General features: G+C 31.3%; 1 protein-coding gene across 1 annotated transcript; it reads left to right on the forward strand.

Moving 5' to 3' along the window:
• Nucleotides 1-20,337: 20,337 nt before the first annotated feature.
• Nucleotides 20,338-21,547, forward strand: LOC120071666 (dof zinc finger protein DOF5.4; the record flags this gene model as incomplete). Its single annotated transcript, XM_039024041.1, has 1 exon — nucleotides 20,338-21,547. A coding segment is annotated over one exon (1,044 nt), but the record flags the coding sequence as incomplete, so codon positions are not given.
• Between the last annotated feature and the right edge of the window lie 1,871 nt (nucleotides 21,548-23,418).

Below are 23,418 nucleotides of genomic sequence, written 5' to 3' on the forward strand. Positions count from 1 at the left end.
TCAGAATCAATCTAAAATTTCAAAATTTTAGGACTAGTTTGACTAGGTAACCTTTATTCTTTCAAAATTATAATTTGGTTTCATGTACCATTTAAAAATAATAACATGCTAGTGTAGATTGTTTTTTAATCCAAAGACACCTATTTGAAATTACTAGAGAAAAAAATGTTTTAAAAAAAAACAGTTTTATTTAAACTATTTTGGTAAATTTTGTTTAAAATATATTTTAAAATTTTTTTAAAAGTATTTTGAATTGATGCTAAACACTAAATATTTTTTCTTTTCAAAATAATTTTTTTAAAAAATTAAACCTAAGTAAAATCAAATACATCCTAATTATTTTCTTAAGACGGGCTTATTTTCTCTATGAATAATTGATGAACTTGTAATTGTAACTTTGTAAGTATTATAGATTTGTAATCATATAAGAGAGAAAGACCAATGAAAATATGCACAACTTTAGTGTCAAGTTACTAAAAACATTTTAAAAAAATTATTTAGCCAATTGCAGGAGGATATTTAAACTATCAATTTGTAGCTACCACCGTCGGTCAAAACTCGACCATCATCACGGGCAAATCGCCCCCGACCAAACTCCACATATCACTTCCTATGACATCCGTCGACCAACCTTCAATCACCATCTTTGACACTGCTGTCATCATATTCCGACCAACGATCGTCGTTGTTTAATCTCGACTACCACCTTCAAAGATCACTATCAAAAAATTTCGGTGACGATCCCATACAACCAATTTTGACGATTATTAATTTAAATTATTAGTTTACATAATTTTATAGTCCTCTTTTATAATAATTTTTACATTAATAAAGATACTTTTAACCTATAACAATTCAAATAAATTTCTATATAAGAATATTCTTTGAGAAAGAATTGTCAAAGGCACTGTATTTTTATTATTATTTTATTTTTGTATAGAAGTGTTTTATTTTTTTTCAAAAAAAAAATGGGTATGTGGGCGGTGTGGGAAATTAAATTTTCAAAGACATTTTGGTGGAGAGAGAGAAGGAAGAATCAAAGGACACATTTTCTGTGTGTAGGTGTGGTGGGCCCCATCCCCTAGGGCTTCAACTTCTCCATCAATGCTTCAATTTTAAGACTTTGCATATTCTCCAAAAAAAAAAAAAAAAAAAAAAATTGTACATAAAAGATCTTAAAAATAGGTTAATATTACATTAACGTCTTTAACATTTATTTTTTTTTAAAAAAAAATTATTGGTCTCCTTAATTCTACTAATATAAGTGGTTATTTATAATTTAGTCCTCACTTATATTATATATATATATATATATATATTATTCTCTTTCTCCCATTTATATATCTACTTTTTCCATTTTTCAAGGTCATTTCTTCATCCCTCTCTTTTCTTCTTCTGGCAATGTTAGTTGCGGGCGGGAGATAGACGACGTAGGACGATCCAATGACGAGACAAACATGGGACGACACGAACGGCATGGGACGAATCGATGCGTGGACGACATGGGGAACTCGGAGCGAAAGAACGGCGATGACGGACTCAAAGCGGACGGACGGCAACTATGAACTCAAAACAGACGAATGACGAACTTGATTCAACTTTTAATTTTTCTTTTATTTTTAATTTATATTGTGATATATATCTACTTTTTCTTCTTTCTTTTTTTTTAGCTTTTGTGAAAATTTTGATATGTAATGTGATATATGTATTCGTTTATTTGATAATGAGTATTTTTTTATTTAGAGTTCATATATTATGATATTTACATATTTTGATTGTTGTGATTTCTGACAACCTAAATGGTATATATGATATATATACTGTGATGTAAATGAAATTATGAAGATTTATATAACCTGGTTTATTTCATATATTGGTTTATACTGTGATTTTTGTCAAGTATTAAATCAATCTCTAATTTATAAAATGTAGTATATTTCATATATTGGTTATAATATTTTCAAATACATAATAAAATGTTCTAAGGTATATTTAAAATAACCATGAATCTATAAAAAAAAACCAATAAATTGATACGTGAAAATTAACGTAAATAGAAAATAAAATTTCATTAATTGCATTTTCTCTTTCCAAATAAAAAAATGAAAAAAAAAATCATTTTCTCCCTCTAAATGAAAGAGGGGAAAATTATAATAAATACATTTTTTTCTCTTCATCATCAAGGTAGCTTCCTAAATAGGAATATATATATATATATAAATGAAAAAAAAAAAAAGAATAAAACTGTAAAAAAAAAAAAAAAATCATACTTTTTTTAAAAAAAATCAAATTTAAAGACAAAGATGATTCTTTTATATACAAATCCCAAAAATCTCTATTATCACTAAATTATCAATTTCGAACACAATTTTTATATAAAAAAATGGTTATTTTCAAGTTCATGTCTTAGTCCTATTCCACTTGAAAATAAAAATAAGCAGAGATCTTTACATTTTAGATAAGAGAATGTAGATTCAAAATCTTTCCATTCTTTTCCTTTAAGGGGGTGTTTTGCCCGGTTAGGTTGGATGGATAAAAAAGATCCACCCACTGTTTGGTTCACCAATTATTAAAGAGGTTTATTACCTCGTTATTTGTATTAACTCACATTTCTCACCTCGTTATTCGCATCAACTCTCTCAACTACTCTCCTCTATAATAATTACCAACTCAACTCACCTCAACTCTGCACGCCAAACGTCCCCTAAATAACTAAGTTATAATTTTAAGGATTTTAGTTTTAACCGTAATAGTTTTGTAACTATTTGAAATTCAAAGTTTAATTGACATATGAGTGTATTAGTATTAGGAGAGCAAACAAAGTTCCACATGAGTATATAAGTGTGGAAAAGTATCTCAATTGGTATGAGCTATTTTGGGTGACTCTAAAAGTATACCCAAAGCGAACAATATCAGATCATTCAAGACATATGTGGAGGTGGTATGTTGTTTTCATCCATTAGTATGGGATCTGTAGATCCATTTTATATATATATATATATATCAATTTACACCTCTAAACTTTGTAGGTTGTATCAATTTAAATACTTAATCAATAATTGTATCAATTTAAACTTTGAAATAAGCATATAAATTTAAACCCTCCATTATCATTTATTTGGACAAATAACATGTGAGGCTTATAATTTTATTAATTAAATCTCTAAACTTATATTAAGCAAATCAATTTAGACTACCCTTTAAGGTTTATTTGAAAATTGTCCATTCAAATTATAATTGTCCATTTTGTTAAATCAACATATGTAGAAGCTAGTCTACACACATATATGAATTCATGCATTAACTATTTTCAAATATAATCTTAATAAAGATTCTAAATCGATTCACTCATAACAATTTATAGGTTTAATTGAAAAAACGAAAGGTTTTTCATAATATTTTTCAAACTAAATCTGAAGAAAGTTGTAAATTGATAATATGAAAGTTTAGGGTTTAAATTGATATATTTATGAAGGTTTAAGGTTTGATATAATTATTAGTTTATAATTTAAATTGGTATAATTCAAAAATTCGAGAGTATAAGTTGATATTTACCCAACTAAAAAATGAGTAATCCTTATTTTTTTAGTTGCCAATATATTTGGGAACTAAAATAACATTTGATTTTTGGTTATATAATATATAAAAAATTACAGATTAATTTGAAATATTAGAGGGTAGTTTGATAAATAATAAAATGGCCCACATAATAAAATGCCATAATCATTTTTGAATATTTGTTTTATATTTCATTTTTCTTTTCTTAAGAAAACAAAGGGTCATATCAAAGCTTAAATTTTCAAACATAAAAATTGAGGACACCCTACTAAACATAAACAAGCTGGTTTAGGTGAAATAATAGAATCCAAGTGGAGAAATGATGAATGTGTAGTGTAGTTCAATAATTACATTTATTGCCAAAAATGATCAAATAGTGGACTCAATTATAGAACAATTTAATTTTTTAAAAAAGGAAATTAATTTAATTGAAAAAATGCATCTAGCTAGGGTTACATTTCACATCCAATCATAATTAGACACTTTATTTATTTAATTATTTAATATTTTGTATTTATTTTGTTTTATGATGTGTCCCATTTTAACCTAAGAAACATGCATATATATTATCAACTCCCTTCACCCAAAAAGGTCCCAAACCCTAATGCTTGTTGACTCTTTCCTCCCCACTATATATAACACCTATTTCTTCCTTCTCAAAATTTCTTCATTTTATTTGTGGGTCACACATCACCATTATAATATATTTCATAAATGCAATGTTTTTTCAATAAGTACACGTGGCAAAATTGCAAACGGAGTGTAACAACCCGAATTCAGGAGGGGTACATGAATGAACCCGTATCACATCCGAATGAAAGGGATCCTGACGACATGAAAGCATAGTTAAGAAACATTTAAAAAGAATTGAAAATTACTACCTACACTAACAAGGTGCGCCTTCCTTTTCAGTGACTCAATCATAGTAACTCAAAAGTTAAGCGTGCTTAATTTGAAGCAATCCTATGTTAAGTGACCTCCTGAGACCTAGGATGCATGTGAGTGGAGACAAAGCATGCCGAAAGGACCCATATTGGTGTTTGTGAGGACAACTTTCACTTTTAAAAAGCCTTCAAGAAAAGGGAGGATAACGTAGCCAGGTCATAGAGGAATATGGGACCGAATCCGGATTTCGAGATGTTATAGATCTTTGTCGTTCTTATAAGGTAGAGAGCAATAAGTCAGTCTATGAATTTTTTTTTCTTAAGAGGTTTCGCTTAAATGACCCTAAAAAAATAGAAGTGGTTTATTTTATTAAAGACTAGTGAAACTAATAGAAATTAACTATGTATGAAATAAATAAAGTAAGAATTCTTTTTTGATTATTATTATAACTACTTGTTAGCGTTTGTTTTTATTATTTGTTTGGATTCAAGTTGCTTTCCGCCTTTTTCTATTATTATAAGCCAATTAAGAGTTCTATAAAAAGAAAACTTAGGAAACCCAAATCTAGATTTTGGGATCCAACCAAACTTTATAATAAATTGAATCTATTCCAACTTGTTCACACTATTGCAATTGTGTGACATTAAATTATATAGGAAGTGTCATACTGTTTAACTATTTATAAATGTTATCAAATTTTATAGGCATTTATATAAAAAGAAGAGAACGTAATATCATTACGTGTGTGGTAGTACTCGTTCAAGATGTCTTGTCATCAAAATGTTAAAAGATATACAAAAGTATATATTTAAAACTAATTAATAATGAATTTGCAATTACATCAACATACAATAGTGCATTTTGAATTTATTCTTAAAATATTCTCTAACATCTTCGAATATTAAGTAAAGTTTGAAAGGAAATTTATCATATTCAATAATATATATAGAATATCTTTATTCGATTGCTATAGCTGTATCAAAATTTATCTCCACAGCCTAATATACCTAAAAAAAACATACACACACAACTAAGGGGATCCAAATTATTTGTTAATATAGGAAAAATAAAATCAATAATTTGACCTAAACTTGTCGGACTGTATTAATTTGAAGTTTAAATTTTAAATTTTGTCAAATTTAAACATAAATAATGTGGTACTTTTTATTCTCGATTCATTATCGACTAATCCAATCATTCATTTTAACAAAAATAAATAAATAAAATGTACATAAAATCTTTAATTTATAAAAAAGAAATTTGCACAAAAAGAACTCTGAGAATGCAAAAATTCACCATTGAATACTTGAAAATAAATAAATAAATAAATTCCCCGCAACAAAATAATAATAATAAATTTCAACGAAAATTTTAGCTCTAACACTGTTTTTCTCTAAAGTTTCATCAATTTTATCAATTTCATACGCATGAGATAAACTTTTAGAAGAGTATTTGAAGTGAAAGTTTATTATAAAATTAAAAATTGATACATTTTTTTGAAAAGTTTTAAGTTTAAGATTGTATTTGGTATAGTACGTATTTAAATTTGAAGCACATTTGTCGAAATTAAAAGTTTAAGTGTCAAGTTTCTGGTCACAAATAAATTTCCCCTAAATGTATTATAATATTTTCACAAATTGATAACCATGAATAATCCAATGATTTTATTTAAGAAATTGTGTGATTTGATTCAAACACATGGAAAGTTAATCAAGGAGATTAAGGATTTGAACATGGAAACCCACTAAATAATAACACATTGTGTTCTTTTGAATAATTACCTTTGAAAATGGTTAAATTATAAAAATCACCTATGAAATATAGTAGTAGTTGTAATAAGCTTCTAATTACAAAAATTAGGTTCAAACATCTAGAATCAGAAAAATTAGTCCCTTAGGTTTATAATAATAGTAGAAATTGAATCCATAAATGATAAAAATTGGACCCTCAATTTTATACAATTATATAGGTTCGAGAGTCCAATTTTAACCGTTGTATAAGTTTGAGGATTTAATTTTTAAAATTAAAAGTTTAATGTATTATTGTAGTTGCTATCATATTTTAGAGGCGATTTTTGCAAAAAGAAAAATATTGTGATCCTTTGAATATATTGTATAAATAAAGGGAAAATGATAATAAATTTGGTGGATAATTGTAATTTAAGTAGTTAGGCAAAAAGACACTTGGGAGAATGGTGGGCGCATTAATTGCATATATTTGAAGTTCGAGGAAGGAAGATTATGGATCGTGGGTGCACTAATCACTCTGATTATTATTATTATTTATTTCAATCACCATGATTATCATGATTTGATTATATATTAATTATCCAAATCCATGTAGATTTTTATTTACTATGTCAATGCATTATACTACATAGATTGCTTTTTAATTATTCTTAAGAACAAATGGTTGAGTGGGTAAAGTATTAATTTACTATTTTGTATGTGATGGTCCGAATCTTCATTGTGCGATTGTTGAACGTTGAATTTAGAGAAAAGAAGGGGAAAAAAAATCTATGCTTTTACTAAATTACACTTTTGACCTTTTTCTTTTTCCAATTTTTCATTACCATCTATAGCATTTGATTAGAGGAAAGTTTAGATTCAAATCCAACTTTCTAGTAAAGAAGGTTATGATGTTTTGATTAATCGAACTTTTTTTGAAAAAATAATTTTGTTTTTATCTTGAAGACAAAGAAAGAAATTTTGTTGATGAAAGAAGAAAAGTGTCATATTAATATCACTGGACGAAGCTAATACATGATAGCTAAAGTGGGAAAAATACTCAACCAAACTCTAGGACATTTGAAGACGGTGCTATATCAACCCAAGATTATCATGCTCCCACTTTTCCTAATTTAGAATAAATATCATGAAACAAAATTTAAAAAAACCGTTCTTGATAATATCTAATATTGAAGCTTTAATCTCATTTCAAACTGGAAACTCCTCACACTTGAAGACTTGAATTGTCTAGAAGAAATCAAACACTATAATGGTCGAACAAAGCTATAGCTTAGATATAACAGACTAATACTTAAACCTCCATATAATCAATTCTTTTCAATCTAACTATATAGTCACAACTATCATTAACATGCTACATATCTAAACTATTAGGGAATCTCGTATCAGCAAAAGTGACTTTAAATAGACGTCACACAATTCGATTTATAAACGTTCAACCTTGGTATAATCAATAAAATGTACGATTTCAAGATGACCAAACAATAGTTTAGCTTCTAAAACTCGAGATTCGTGGACGTAATTGGTGAGCGAATAAGTTTTGAGAATGTTGGAAAAGTAGTACATGTAGATATCAAAATTTATGTTATAGTGAAAAACTTTGAAATGATGGAAAATCTACAGTCAAATGCAACATCCACGCACACATATGATTTAATTTATGTTATATTATGGAATTTTAATTACTATTGATCTTGATAAGGTTCCACTTGCACCATAATACTATGCACATAGAATTATACAATTATAAAATTGATCTTCTAACCTCGAGGAGAAAAAGTTATGTCGATTAAGCTCACTTTAGCAATATGTATAGGGTACCTTATCCTAGGGACACTATGGATGCAGCTCGCTTTGTATATTGCTACAAACGATGTAATCCCGAAGTCGTTCATGTGAGTGGACACATCCTATGTAAAAGGTGTTTGCATACGACTGAACCATGAAATAGTCACTTTTCTTTATAATAATCATTTACTGTTAAAACTGACTATTTCAATTCAATGACCTAAGGTAACTCGATCTCAATCCTAGCTAATTATGAACTCATGTTTATTCGGGATTATCCTTTGTTTTGCATGGGTGAGAGTGACTCAACATCGTCGCTTAATAAGCCTTCCGTTTTAGGGGTAAGACTGGATAGGTAGTTGGAGACATAGTCCTGCAAGATGGAATTCACTCCTACCCGTTTTAGAGTTAGCAGATAGGTTGTCCTTAAATACTGACTCCTGGACTTGAACAAAGAGGCCTCACCGTCTCTATGGCTGAGAAGGACTTGGTTTATTGGTAGGACCATAAACCAATTGTTCGTTAGAGGATTAGTGGAGACTTAAGGAACAGGATGTATTACAGGAGTGAAATGATAATTTTGACCTAACTATAGATACGAACAACCCATGAAGGATTGACTTACCAATTATGGTTAAATCAAGTGGACAAAATATATCTACAGTAAGGAGAGTGCAACTACTGAGCTATAGCGAAGTTTCTCGGTAGTTAACTAATATTGATTAATTCGGTTTAAAGAGTTTAGCCAACTAATCTCAAATTGTTGGAGCTCATGATTTGTAGGTCCATCAGGTCCCTCTGCTAGCTCGTAAAAGAATTAAACCTTATAAAAACGTGTTGAGAGAATTTGAAATGTTCAAATTCAGTTTAAGGTTTGGATTATTATATTCCATATAATTAAGTGTTTAATTAACGAATTAAACGATTTTGGAGAGATGTAAATATTTAAATAAGATTAAATATTATTTACATGAATAGAGATTCATGTATGGATTAGGTGTTTCGTTAATTTAATATTTGATATTAAATTAATTAATTAAAATAAAATATTTTAAATTTGAATTTGAAATAATCAAATTCATAATTAATTTCTTTTTTATTTAATATGATTTGATATGGAAATTAAATTAAAATTAAAAGAAAATTAGTAAAATAATGGAAAAGTGGGATTTTCCCACTTTTCTCATTACAAATTACACCTAATAAATGATCTAGTGGAAAATTGAGTGCCATTCCCCTGTTAAAGTAAGTTGCATGATCATGCTCAATATATATAGTTTGATTTTCAGTGAAATTCTTTATGCAAAAACGATTTTGAAGGTAAAAAATTCTCTATCAAACCTATTCTCTCCAACTCTCCAATTTCAGCTACACTCAATCTAAGGCCCGAGACTAGTAAAGAAGACTCTTGTGGTGGTTTATTACAAAGATTGAAGAGCAATTCATGGAGATTTGGAGTAATCAAGAGGATTCTTCAAAGGTTGTTCGTTGAAACCTTTTTTACTGTTGTTATTATGAATATGCATGTTTCTTTGCTAAAATTAAAGTAATTAGACTGTTTAGTATCCTAATTTCTTCCGTTGGTTGAATGTCAACTCCATCAATTGGTATCAGAGCATGATTTAAGCACTAAATTCACATTAATTTTAGTTTGATGGGTGTTTTACATGAATTACATGAAATGAGTGCTGAAATATATATATTATGGTTTTGGCATTAGATTTCTCTTCAATTTTGCAGTAATTGTTGTAACTCGTTCTTTGTTTATGGGCTTTAATGTGTGATTAAGAGTCTATAAATTTATTAGAGTCAATAGAGTTGCAACGCTGCCCTTGGAGCTTTGCAACGCTATTCTTCAGCCAGCCCTGAAAAGGAACATTTTCTCGTGGCATTGCAATGCTGGGATGGAGTATTGTAAAGCTATTCATCCCAGCCTAGAACGCACGCAGATGACTAGACTAGTGGTTCAATTGAACTAATCTAGCCAGTTTATTTCTTGGAGGTCCGGTTCAACCTGTTTTAGACCAGTTCAGCTCAAATTTCTTATTTGGAGGTCCGGTTCGAGTGGTTCTGAGCTGGTTCAGGTGGATTCAAAACCTGTAATAAGTTATTTTATAATAACTTTAGGTTTTTACTTGCTTAGGATGCCAAAACTAGTCTATTTCTGTGTATGTTTAATTATTTATGCATTCTGAATGTAGGTTTAATTAAATTAAATCTTGTATGTGCATAATGTATGTCATGTAGATTTAAAATCCCACTATTGGAAGTATGTATCATACATAGAAAGTATGATATAATATGTTATAATATATGGTATGCATGATTTATTGGTTTCATGTATTTAATATAATTGTTATATTAAATTGTGGAATGTTGGGTGTGTGTTATAGTATACCTATTGTTTTATAAAGTGTTATAAAACGGATTAGACATTTAAAATCTATAACAAAAATAAGATGCATGCTCACCTAGGGTTGACAAATAACAACTTGTTTTAATAGTTAAAATAGGTCGTTATTTTGTAAAACTCTTGTTACAAATTCAACCGGACTATAATCTTATCTAAGGTTGAAGGTTTTTTAGTTGACGGTTTACGGAACACCTGCTACCTGGGATTATAGCCGAATTATTGAGCATTGTTAACCCAATTTTATGAACATACATGAGCGATGTGGGGTAATAAAATGGTTTAATCACTTAAACATCGTATGTTAAATCCAAACATAATCGTTATACTTAGATAATCACCTATACTTAGGTTGTTTTGACCGGCATATACCTAACTAAAGAAATGGGGTTAAACCATAGTAATTTCAAATCAAGATATATTGGTTTTAGCTCTCACATCCCTAAAATTTCACATCGTGAGATCCATGGTCGGCTTCGTGCCATTTTTAATGTGACTACTCCATTCACAAAGTGTTTGTATGGATCAATAATAAAGTGAATAGGGGAAGTAATCCATAGTAAGTTGGCGAAGGAAATGTGTCAACATATCCTACGGTCTCTTCCATTAATTTGAATCGTGAGATTCTTATGTTGCGCCTGCTGTCGTTTTTAGACAGTATTAGCTAGTCGTTCTTTCAGAAACTACCCCCTCATAGGGTTGTAACATGAGATTCGAAATGACTCCAACTTCTTAAATGTATAGGTTTTCTTAGTTCCGTTTTCAGCATTGTCTTCCAATGAGGGCTTGTTGATACGGTTTTATAGAATTTGAAAATGGAGGGTCACACTTACAAAAGTTACTAAAGGAATAACTAAAGATAACTAAAGGAATAAAAGGTTATTCTGGAATTAGTTTTTAGTCAAGAATGTCTTGATTTAGTGAATGAGTATTTGACTACCCCTCGGTAGCATCTATTATGACTCACTAAAATATCGCTGTAAATAAATAATGAAATATGGGTACATTATTAGTTTTGCTTTGGATTTAGATACAATTTTCTAATAAAATTTGTTTATGTTTCAACATGTCAAATTCAATTATCCAACTTTTAACTTTCGACAAATTTAACGACGAGGGTTATGCATACTGGAAATCAATCAATACGATACTAGTTGTAGATGATTTTTTTTAATGGAGGAATTTCCTCCAGTTCTCAACTCTACTACAAATTGAAATGTTTGATATACATATGAAAAGTGGGTCAGGACAAATGAAAAAGCCCGAGCCTACATTTTAGCTAGCATATCTGATGTGTTAATTAAGAAACATGAAAGCATGGTTACCACTAAAGAGATCATGGCATCGTTACAGGCGATGTTTAAACAGTCGTCCTCATCTGTTCGACATGATGCTATTAAATATATTTATAATTCCCGAATTAATGAAGGAACCTCTATTAGATAATATGTTCTGGACATGATGGTCCATTTCAATATCGCAGAAGCAAACAGGATTGTTATAGACGAAAAGAGTCAAGTCAGTTCTATCATGGAATCTCTTTCGAAGAGTTTCCTAACATTTCGCACAAATGTTGTGATGAATAAAATAGAATATAATCTGACTATTCTCTTAAATAAGTTTTAGACTTACCAATCCCTGACGAAAAATAAGAATCAGAAAGGGGAATCAAATGTTGTAACACAAAGAAAATTTCAAAAGGCTTCTATATCTGGGATGAAACCTTCTGATAAGAAGTCTGGACCTTCTAAGGATAAGAGTATTGAAAGGAAGAAAAAGGAAAAAGGAGAAAAAGAAAATTCCTGCAAAGAAAAGCAAGATAAAAGTTGTAAAAGGAAAATGTTTCCATTGCAATGAGCATGGACATTGGAAAAGAAATTACCTTAAATATCTTGCTGAAAAGTAAATTTGATTTACTTGTAATTGAAACATGTTTAGTGGAAAGTTCTCATTTGACCTGAATACTGGATTTAGGCACCACTAACCATATTTGTACTTTCTTTCAGGAAACTAGTTCTTGGAAACAACTGTCAGAGAATGAAATGACTTTCAACGTGGGAACATGTGAAGTGATTTCAGTTTGTGCGGTGAGAGATCTAAAGTTATTTTTTGGAGATGCTTACATTTTGTTGGAAAATGTATATTATGTACTAGACTTGACAAGGAATTTAATTTCTATATCATGTTTATTAGAATATATGTATAAAGTTACTTTTGATATAAGTGAAGTGTTCATTAGTTCAAGAGGTGTTCAAATATATTCTGTTAAACTTGAAAATAACTTATATATGTTAAAACCAACTAAGGCAAAAACTAATTTAAATATAGAGATGTTTAAAATAGCTAAAACTCAAAATAAAAATGAAAAATTTTAATGCCTATCTTTGGCACTTAAGGCTTGGACACATAAATCTCAATAGGGTTGAGAGATTAGTAAAGAATTGACTTATAAACCAGTTAGAAGATAATTCTCTACCCCCATGTGAATCATGTCTGGAGGGTAAAATGACCAAAAGATCTTTTTACAGGAAAAGGTCTAAGAGCTAAAGAACCTCTAGAACTTGTGCACTCAGATCTCTGTGGTTCAAGGAATATTAAAGCTCGACGAGGATTTGAATATTTCATCAGTTTTATTGATGATTATTTGAGATATGGTTATGTTTACCTGATGCGTCATAAGTTCGAAACTCTTGAAAAATTCAAAGAGTACAAGACAAACGTTGATAACTTATTAGGTAAAAAAATTAAGACATTTCGATCAGATCGAGGTAGTGAGTATATGAATTTAGAATTCCAAAACTATTTGATAGAACGTGAAATTCAATCCCAACTTACTTCACCTGGTACACCACAACAAAATAGTATAGCAGAAAGGAGAAATAAAACTCTGTTAAACATGGTTTGTTCAATAATGAGTTTCACCCAGTTACCTCAGTCTTTTTGGGGATATGTAGTACAAACTGCAATATTTATTTTGACCATGGTCCCCTCGAAAGTGTTTCAGAAATACCATATGAGTTATTGAGAGGGCGTAAAGGTAGTTTAACTTTAAGGTTTGGGGATGGCCAGCACATGTGTTAGTGCAACACCCAAAGAAATTGGAATGAAGTTCTAAAGTATGTCTATTTGTAGGATACCCCAAAGAAACAAAAGATGGTCTGTTTTATGATCCTCAAGATGATAAAGTGCTTGTATCAACAAACGCTACATTCTTGGAAGAAGATCACATAAGAAATCATCAACCTCGCAGTAAACTAGTATTGAATGAGATGTCAAGAGAAACTATCGACACGACAAAAGTTGTTGATCAAGCTGGTCCTTCAAACAGAGTTGTCGATAAAGTTGGCTTGTCACATCCTTCTCAAGAATTGAGAATACCTTGACGTAGTGGGAGGATTGTTCAACAGCCTAACGGGTACATGGATTAATAGAAACTCAGGTCGTCGTATCTGATGATGGCTTAGAGGATTCATTGACTTTTAAACAAACAATAGAGGATGTAGATATGGACCAATGGAAAAAACCATAGACCTTGAAATGGAATTTATGCACTTCAATTCAGTTCGAGAACTTGTAGATCAACCAAATGGGGTTAAACCTATTGGTTGTAAGTAGATTTACAAGAGAAAACGAGACCAAGTAGGTAAGGTACAAACCTATAAAGCTAGACTCGTGGAAAAATATTTACCTAATGAGAGGGGGTAGACTATGAAGAAACCTTCTCTCCTGGTGTCATGATCAAGTCTATTAGAATACTTTTATCTATTGTTGCCTTTTATGATTATGATATGGCAAATGGATGTCAAGATAGCCCTTCTGAATGACTATTTTGAATAAAGTAGCTACATGTCTCGATTAAAAGGGTTCATTGAACAGGGTCAATAGCAAAAAGTTTGCAAGCTTCAAAGATCCATTTATGGGTTAAAACAAGCATCTCGATCCTGGAATATAAGATTTGATACTACGATCAAATCTTATAGTTTTGAATAGAACATTGACAAATCTTGTGTTTACAAGAAAATTGTCAACAAAACTGTAGCTTTCCTAGTACTATATGTTGATGATATTTTACTCATTAGGAATGAGATATGATTCTTTACTAACGTCAAGAGATGACTAGCATCGAAATTTCAAATGAAATATTTAGAAGATGCACAGTATGTTCTTGGAATCCAAATAGTTCAGAATTGCGAGAACAGAACGCTAGCACTTTCTCAAGCATTTTATATAGATAAGATATTGTCTTGATATAAAATACGAAATTCTAAAAGAGGTTTATTTCCTTTTAGACATGAAATTCATTTGTCTAAGGAATAGGGTCCTAAGACACTCAAGAAATTGAGGATATAAAAAGAATTCCTTATGCATTAGTAGTCGGGAGTTTGATGTATGTCATGTTGTGTACACGTCTAGACATATGCTTTATTGTTGGAATAGTCAGTAGACTTCAGTTCAATCCTGGATATAGTCATTGGACTATCGCTAAGAACATCCTCAAGTATCTTTGGAAAACAAGGGATTATATGCTTGTATATAACTCTAAGGATTTGGTCCTTACTAGATACACTGATTTTGATTTTCAGACCGATGTGAATTCCAGAAAATTTACTTCGGAATCAATATTTACTCTAAATGAAGGAACTATAGTATGAAGAAGTATTAAGCAAAGTTGTATTGTTGATTCCACCATGGAAGCGAAACATGTAGCTGCATGTGAAGCAACCAAAGAAACAGTATGGGTTAGACAGTTTTTGACCGATTTGGAAGTGGTTCCAAATATGAATATGTCAATCATCCTCTATTGTGATAACAGTGGGCAGTTTCCAACTCAAAAGAACCAAGAAGCCATAAGTGCGGAAAGCACATTGAGCGCAAGTACCATCTCATCCGAGAGATAGTACATTGAGGAGACATGATCGTCACATAGATAGCCTCATAAGACAATTTAGCTGATCCATTTTCGAAGGCCCTTATGGCTAAAGTGTTCGAGAGTCATCTAATCGAACTAGGACTACAAGATGCATAAATCTAGGGTAAGTGGGAGAATTCATGGGTATATTAGATGCCTTAGTTTATTGTATTTATTCTCTTATATTCAACATTGTATATTTTTAAACTCACTGAAATTTGAGTACAAGTGGGAGTTTGTTGTGTTATTATATGTCCTAAAACTCGCAGTTTGTAAACATTAAATATATTCTATTTGCAATAAAGATGTTTTTGAGTTTTTTTTTCCCACTAAAGTTGATATTGAAATTGTAAATTGCATTTATAAATTCCTAAATCCAATAAACTAACAAACTCATGGTTATAACATGAATACTTAAACTTTATGTAGAGACATAAAAAGGATCAAGTTTGAATATATAGCCAAAACGGTCTATAAGTATATGGATATGGTTGGGTACCTTATCGTGGGGGCACTATGGATGCGGCCCACTTTGTATATTGATACAAATGATGTGATCCCAAAGTCGATTATGTGAAGACATATGAGTGAGTGCATCCTATGCAAAAGATGTTTGTATAAAACCGAACCACGAAATAGTCACTTCTCTTTATAACGACTGTTTACTGTTAAAACTGGCTATTTTAATTCGATGACCTAAGGTAACTCGATCTCAATCCTAAGCTAATTATGAGCTCATGTTTATTCGAGATTATCCTTTAATCTGCATGGGTAAGAGTTGCTCAACATTGCCGCTCAATAAGCCTTCCATTTTAGGGGTAAAATCGGATAAATAGTTGGAGACGTAGTCGTGGAAGACGAAATTCACTCCTACACATTTTAGGGTTAGCAAATAGGTTGTTCCCTTGGTTGTTGATTGTTCATTTCGATTTTGTTTATTTTAGATTCGGTATTTTTAACTTTTGTTAAGTGCATTTCTGTACTTTCAAAATATCTATTATGGACTACGTAATTTTAAATAGTTATAATTTTGATATCCATTTGCAAAAACTTATTGGTAGACTTTTAGAAATTTAGTGAATGAAGTATCATGCTAAAATTTTGAATAAAAAGATTAGATAAATATGATAAAAGGATCAAAGTGTTCACTTTTTAAAAGCACAATAACGAGGGTTAGTCAAATTTCAATAATTATAACTCATCCAAAATGGTTCCAAAACCTTAATATTTACCCAAAAAAAAAAAAAAAAAAAAAAACCTAAAACACCCTCGAATTTGTTGGACAATGAGTCAAACACCTCAAAGTCACAAATCTAATATCCAAAACATTACGGATAACATTAAATCTATGCCATAACTCAACGGGTTTTTGGTGATTTTTGTGGATTGTATTTGTGATCTTTAGGAAAAATCCACAAAAATCACCAAAAATCCTACCCACAACCAAATGATCCATGAAAGTGGTATTGATTACTCATGGCTAACAATAGGGAGAGATATCGAATGAGAGAGAGGAGTGAGTGTGAGAGAAGCTTTGGAGACTAAAACGTGAATGAAAGCAATTGACAAAAGTTGAACTATAGAAACAAAAATTCACAAAAGCTGCCAGTATAAAATCTAAAATAATAACATTCAAACCTAAAATATAAAAATCTTTATTTTGAACTATGATTATTAGAAAACAACCACATTGAAATGACAATCGAGAGCAAATTTTATTCATAATGATTTTAGCTTTCTACTCTCGACTCATTAAATGAGCATTTCAATTCATTTTTTAAGATAAACAATTACATGGATAAAGAAAAAGAATTATTAAAAATAAAAGGGTAAGTAAAATAAACACACTATTTAAGCCCCTTTTTCACCACTATTCTAAACCTAGATTGCCATATCTTTTAAATTGGTAGGCTTACTAAAACAATGGCCTCTGATGCCAAATTCAAATAGCGTAGGAATAAATTTTTCTCCAAACCCCATGATAGGTCCCCTTGTACAGCTTGCATACGAAGGGTAATATAGTAAATTGACATGTTTACACAATGAAGGATATATTAGTAAATTGACATTTTACTAGAAAAATATTAGACAAATGAAGCAGAAACTCCCTCTGTTATATCACACACTTCCCCAAATTTCTTCACCATCAAACACTCCCAAGGAAAAAAAAATGTAAAAAACAAAAAGAAAAATCCTTCTCTGCTCTCTGTTTCCCCCAAACGTGACTCGGATTTTCACCGGAAAATTCGTTTCCGAGCTCAGGAAATTTCGATCGCCGGAGGAAGTCGCTTGTTCGGCGGCGGTGGCGGCGGAGACCGTCGTCTACAGCCCCACCTCCACCACCATCAAAACCACGAGGCCTTATGATAAAATTAATCTTAAGTTATGGAATGTTGATTACTATTGATGTTGATAAGGTTACGTTCGGTCGCACCATAATACTGTACACATAGAATTATATAATCATGTTTTACAGTTAGCCAATGAATGGTTGAAACGTGGCAGCGCGTGGTCCATTTGTGATTGAGCCTAGCAGATAAATTAGTATGGCCGACAAGTCGACAACTCGATTGTGTGGTCGACAAGGACCTACTCCTGTCGCCCGTCCACGTGTCGTCCATCTATCGCTTGATCTTGCCTTTGACCGTACGGTCCTCTACTCTCCAACTAGCTCTCTCCCATTTCCCCTTTTTACCCCTCACAAAACCTTCTATTTGCAAACAGTGTAAGCTAAAATTCAATACTTTTTGATGTATGGAGAATTTTTTTTTCCTTTTAACACAATAAGAGAGATGATCGAACTTTCAACTTCGAGAGAAAAAGATTATGTCGATTATCATTGAATTGAATCCATTTTGACATGTATATATTTATATATTTATTTTATTCATTTTCATTTGTTTATTTTGTTGAAGTATTTTTAACATTTGTTAATGGTTCTTTTCGTACTTTCAAAATATCTATTTTAGTGTAAATAATTTTAAATAGTAATAGTTTTGATCTCCATTTGCAAAAATAGGTTGATGTGCTTTTAAAAAATTTAATAATAAAGTATCGTGCTAGAACTTTGATTAGAAAAATGTGATAAAAATGAATACGATGAAGGGATCAAAATGGTCATTTGCTTAAAGTACAACAATGAATGCTAAAAATCCAAAATCCAAATGGTTTAATTAATTCAAAAGAGTTTTGAAACCTTGATACTTATAAATTTTTTTTTATCAAAATGCTTTGAGTTACAGGAGAACAAGCCAAACATCTCTACATCACGAATCTAACATCTAAAATATTGTGTGTAACATAAATTCATGCAAAAGTCTAACGATAGTGGCTTGTGATGGTGGCTAACTACTAAGAGAGTGATGAAAAAAAGTGAAGGAGTGGTATCGAGAGAGAATGAGTGTAAAGGAGTCCATAAGACCAAAAAAACAAACATTTTGAAACCACACGAATCAAAACGATAGACAAAAGTTGAAATTGTGGAGATAGAAACAAATACAATTTGTAAGTGTAAAGATCAAAACAACAATACTTAAACCTAAAATTTAAAAGCTTTATTTTGAGCCTATATAGAATGGTTATTATAAAATAATAAACATATCGAAATGATATCCAATAGCAAGTTTTAATCCGAATGATTTTAGCTTTCTAATTACAAATCATTTGCAAACAAGAGAGTTTCAATCCATTTGTTTAGATTAACGAATGCATGAATAAATAATTGAACTATCAAATTTTTAACCTATATATATTCAAATCGACTTTTATGGAGAATCATACTTATTTATATATATATATATATAACACTATTTAAGCCCCTTATTCCAAACCTACATTTCCATATCTCTTAAATTGGTAGGCTTACTAAACTAAGGCCCTTAGGATTGCGTTCGTAATCGTAAAAGCCTATTATGGTAAAATCTTAATTGCCTTTCTTGTGTGATAAAACGATTTTTTCAATAATCTATTAGAATATATATATATATTTTAAATTTAGCTAACCTGTATAAATTGATAGATACTGGATCGTAGATTTGGCTTTCCTAAAAAATTTGCCAACTCCTTTAACTTTTTAAATAAATATATATAATAATATTATTTCAAATTAATATAATTTTTCAGGTCTATTTTCAAATTATAATGTATTCATTTTTTATAAAAATTATTTTTTTAAATTATCAAACAATTTAGATTAAATATGATTAGTTGAAATTTAAATCATATACAATTTTAAATAAATTATAGATTTATTAGGGCTGATTTTAAATATAGAAAAATGAACTAAAATATTTACAAATATAGCAAAATATATTTATTTATCTATGATAAATCGGGATAGACTGCTACCTGTGTCTATTGTGTCATGTAGACAAACATAGTAGTCTATAGTAGTGTATTACAATTTATTATAATAGACTATAATATTTTACCATTACTTATAAATATTTTCAACAATTTTATTATTTAAAATAATTTTCCAACTATCATACAAAAATAATTCAAATAATAAGTCTAATTTGATTCATATAACTAAAGTATACTAATTTAATATTAATGTATCAAATATCGTAATTAATTTTTTAATTTAAAATTAAAATTTATCCAATATTATTTAACTCTATTTTACTGTTAACAATAATTTTAAAAGCTAGGAAAATCCCGAAGGGAGCCAAAGACTTTTGACGCCAAATTCAAATTGCGTAGGAATAAATTTTACTCCAAAACCCCATGGTAGGTCCAATTGTACAGCTTGCATAGGAAGGGTAGTAGAGTAAATTCACATGCTCACACAATGAGGGATATATTAGTAAATTGCCATTTTACTAGAAAAATATTAGACATATGAAGCTGTGCAGGGGATATTTGTCAGTGTTTAGAAGCTGAGATTCAGAGACTCCCTCTGTTATATCACACACTTCCCCAAATTTCTTTATCATCATAAGCCCATCAAACACTCCCAAGAACAAAAAATATATATATATATATATTATAAAGAAGAAAAAAATTCCTTCTCTGTTTTCCTTTTCCCCCAAATGTGACTGAGATTTTCCCGCAAAATCCGTTTCCGAGTTGAGGAAATTTCAGTTTTGGCTCTGGAAATGCAAGACATACACTCGATCGCCGGAGGAAGTCGCTTGTTCGGCGGCGCTGGCGGCGGAGACCGTCGTCTACGGCCACATCTCCACCACCATCAAAACCACCAAGCCTTGAAGTGTCCAAGGTGTGATTCTCTCAATACCAAGTTTTGTTATTATAATAATTATAATCTCTCTCAGCCACGTCACTTCTGCAAGAACTGCCGTCGTTACTGGACGAAAGGCGGGGTCCTCCGTAACGTCCCCGTCGGCGGTGGCTGCCGGAAAACCAAACGCTCCTCCTCTTCTAAGTCTAAATCGAACTCAGACGCAGCGGCGACTCCTCCTCCACCTCCTCTCCGTGAACGCAAATCCACTTCTCATTCCAGTAGCGAGAGTTCCAGTTTGACCGCCACCACTACTACCGCTGCCGCAGCGGCGGCAGCGGCAGCGACTGAGGCCGTGTCGGCTCCGTCGTCTAATTCGGCATCGACTTTATTGAACGTACAGGATACGAAATTGTTCCCTGGTCCGGCTACAAATACAAACCCTAATTTTGAAAGTACGGCCGCGGGGATTTCGGACTGCGGAATTTTCTCGGAAATTGGAAGCTTCACGAGCTTGATCACATCGTCTAACGAGACATTGGCGTTTGGATTCGGTAACATGGCGGACGTGACGGCGTTTGCGATGAATAATCATCAGCAGTTTCAAAATCAAGCGGCGAATCAGTGGCCGCCGCCGCAGAGAATGATGAACGTTAGCGATGAACTGAAGATGCAGGAGATCACAGACGGCGGAGGAGGAGGGTATTTGGATCAGACGGCTCAGGTAGATCCGTCAGGGCTTCAGAATAGCAGATCAAACAACATTGGATTTGGGCCGTTGGATTGGCAATCAAACGGTGATCATCAAGTTCTGTTTGATCTTCCCAACGCCGTTGATCAAGCATACTGGAGTCAAAATCAATGGAATGATCAAGACCAGGCTAATCTGTACCTTCCGTAAATCACTCGAGAGATCACAGACAGGACTTTCTTAGCCCCACCACCTCCGTTTTCTTTTCTCTCTCTCTCTCTCTCTCTCTCTCTCTCTTTTTTTAAATTTTATTTTTAAAATTTTCCTAATTTTAGTATAAAATTAAAGAAATATCTCTCAATGAAAGGAAAAAAAATCAAAACTAAATTTCGAAATAGAAAAAAGAAGAGAGTAAGAGAGATTTCAAAAAAATGGAAAAAATTATGAAAATGTGACTCTGCACCTTCTTTTTCTTCTCTATGTAAATTCCCTTGTAGTATATTAAATTTGTTTTTCGTTTATGATGTTTTTTGTTTTTAATTATGGAAATTCAAATGCATTGTTGTTGGTGTTCTTTTTAATTAAGAGTAATTAATCAAGTTTAAGTTTAAGTTAAGGAGACGGGCGGGTGACGTACGAAGTCGGTTGAAGGGGGAAGGTGGGGCCCAGGGTCAGCATGCGATATTATGAGTCCACGTAAGGTGGGGCCCAGAGAGGGGAGGGGCCACGTGGGTTTAGGTGATAGGTGACGGGTGAGAGGAGGTCGGTTTGTCCTGTCTTTCATACTGGGGGTGTTGGGGGGTAGGGATATGGTACTGAGGATTTATGGGGATTTGGTGAGGATGAGGATGACGTGGAAGATATTGCGTGACGTGGTGGGCCACGTATCTTCTTTACAAAGGACGAGAATATGGAGGTTTTGGTCTGAGTGGGCCGAGTCAGTCTTTTCGTTTACCCATTAATTGAATTAGTTTTTACTGTGCAGTTACTGTGAGTGAGACTTGTGGTAATTAATACACCCCCACTTTCTTTTTAATTATATTAATGTCTCCAATTCTTACATTGTCGGTTACATATTATTATTTATTTTTTATTCGAGGATGGAATCAAATATTTGGTACCAAATAAATTTTATGTCAATTGAGTTATATAAAAGTTAATATTTTCAAATTTGATCATCGATCTCATAATGATTTCCAGGATAAATTGGATCTATAATCTCTTAAATTTTAGGAATTAATTGTTGGAGTAAGATGGATTTGAAGTTAATTAGAAAAAACGGGTGGATTTCAAACTATTTAAGAAAATTGGGTATTTTTTAAAATTAGAATGTGTCTTTTGAAGAAACATATTCACATTGGAATTTGTGCCATCATAAAAAAAATTAACGCAAGTTGGATGGTGGGTGAAAGTCAACGATTTTGTTTGTATATTTATATTTTAATGCAGCTACTATTAAAGTTTTTGCTAGATTGGAAGAATGGTGGTGGGTTAGAACACCACAAATTCTACCTGAGTTTAAACTTAACTATTTTATGCAAAACTTTTCCAAGTTATATAGTTGGGTGATGGAATGAAATAGTTTTATGTGAAAGTTGGTGCCATAACTATACGCATGGGAAGGCGTTGCACTAGTTTATTTATGCTGTTGTTGAACAGTTGAGGTGAAGTTTGAATAATTAATACATTATTAAAATCATAGGATTAATATCCTATAAAAAAGATAATAACAAGTTAAAATAGACATACTTTACCAAAGTAAATTTAGTTCGATAGTAATTAGAATAACATTTCTTCACTAAAGATCTAAGATTCAATCTCCCATTCTTGCAATTTTTGTATTAGAAAAAACAATCCAGTTTAACAATAAACAATGTGGACCACTTCTTACGAGGCTCCCTAATATACTAAGAAGTAACAAATAACAAATGATTTGTTTTTTTTAATGATAAAAATGTAATTTAAGTAGTCATTAACATAAGGCAAATATGAGTATGGTAGTTTTGTAAATTTGTGTTTTATTTATAAAAAGAAATATAGAAGGAAAAACATAGAAAAAGATATTACAAGGATGTAACCAATTGAAAGAGGAAACTTCATGCAGGTGGTGTTAGTGGTACAGATGGAAGATGTGTTCTGTCAAGTCTGCCTAACATATAGTACTGCCCAGACAGAATTTCTTTTCTTCTTTCCTATTGTTGATTTCTATTACCTATTCTTTCAACATTCAACACTCAAAATATAAAA

The sequence above is a fragment of the Benincasa hispida genome, chromosome 2 (genome assembly GCF_009727055.1).
Source record: "Benincasa hispida cultivar B227 chromosome 2, ASM972705v1, whole genome shotgun sequence".
Classification (NCBI taxonomy): domain Eukaryota; kingdom Viridiplantae; phylum Streptophyta; class Magnoliopsida; order Cucurbitales; family Cucurbitaceae; genus Benincasa; species Benincasa hispida.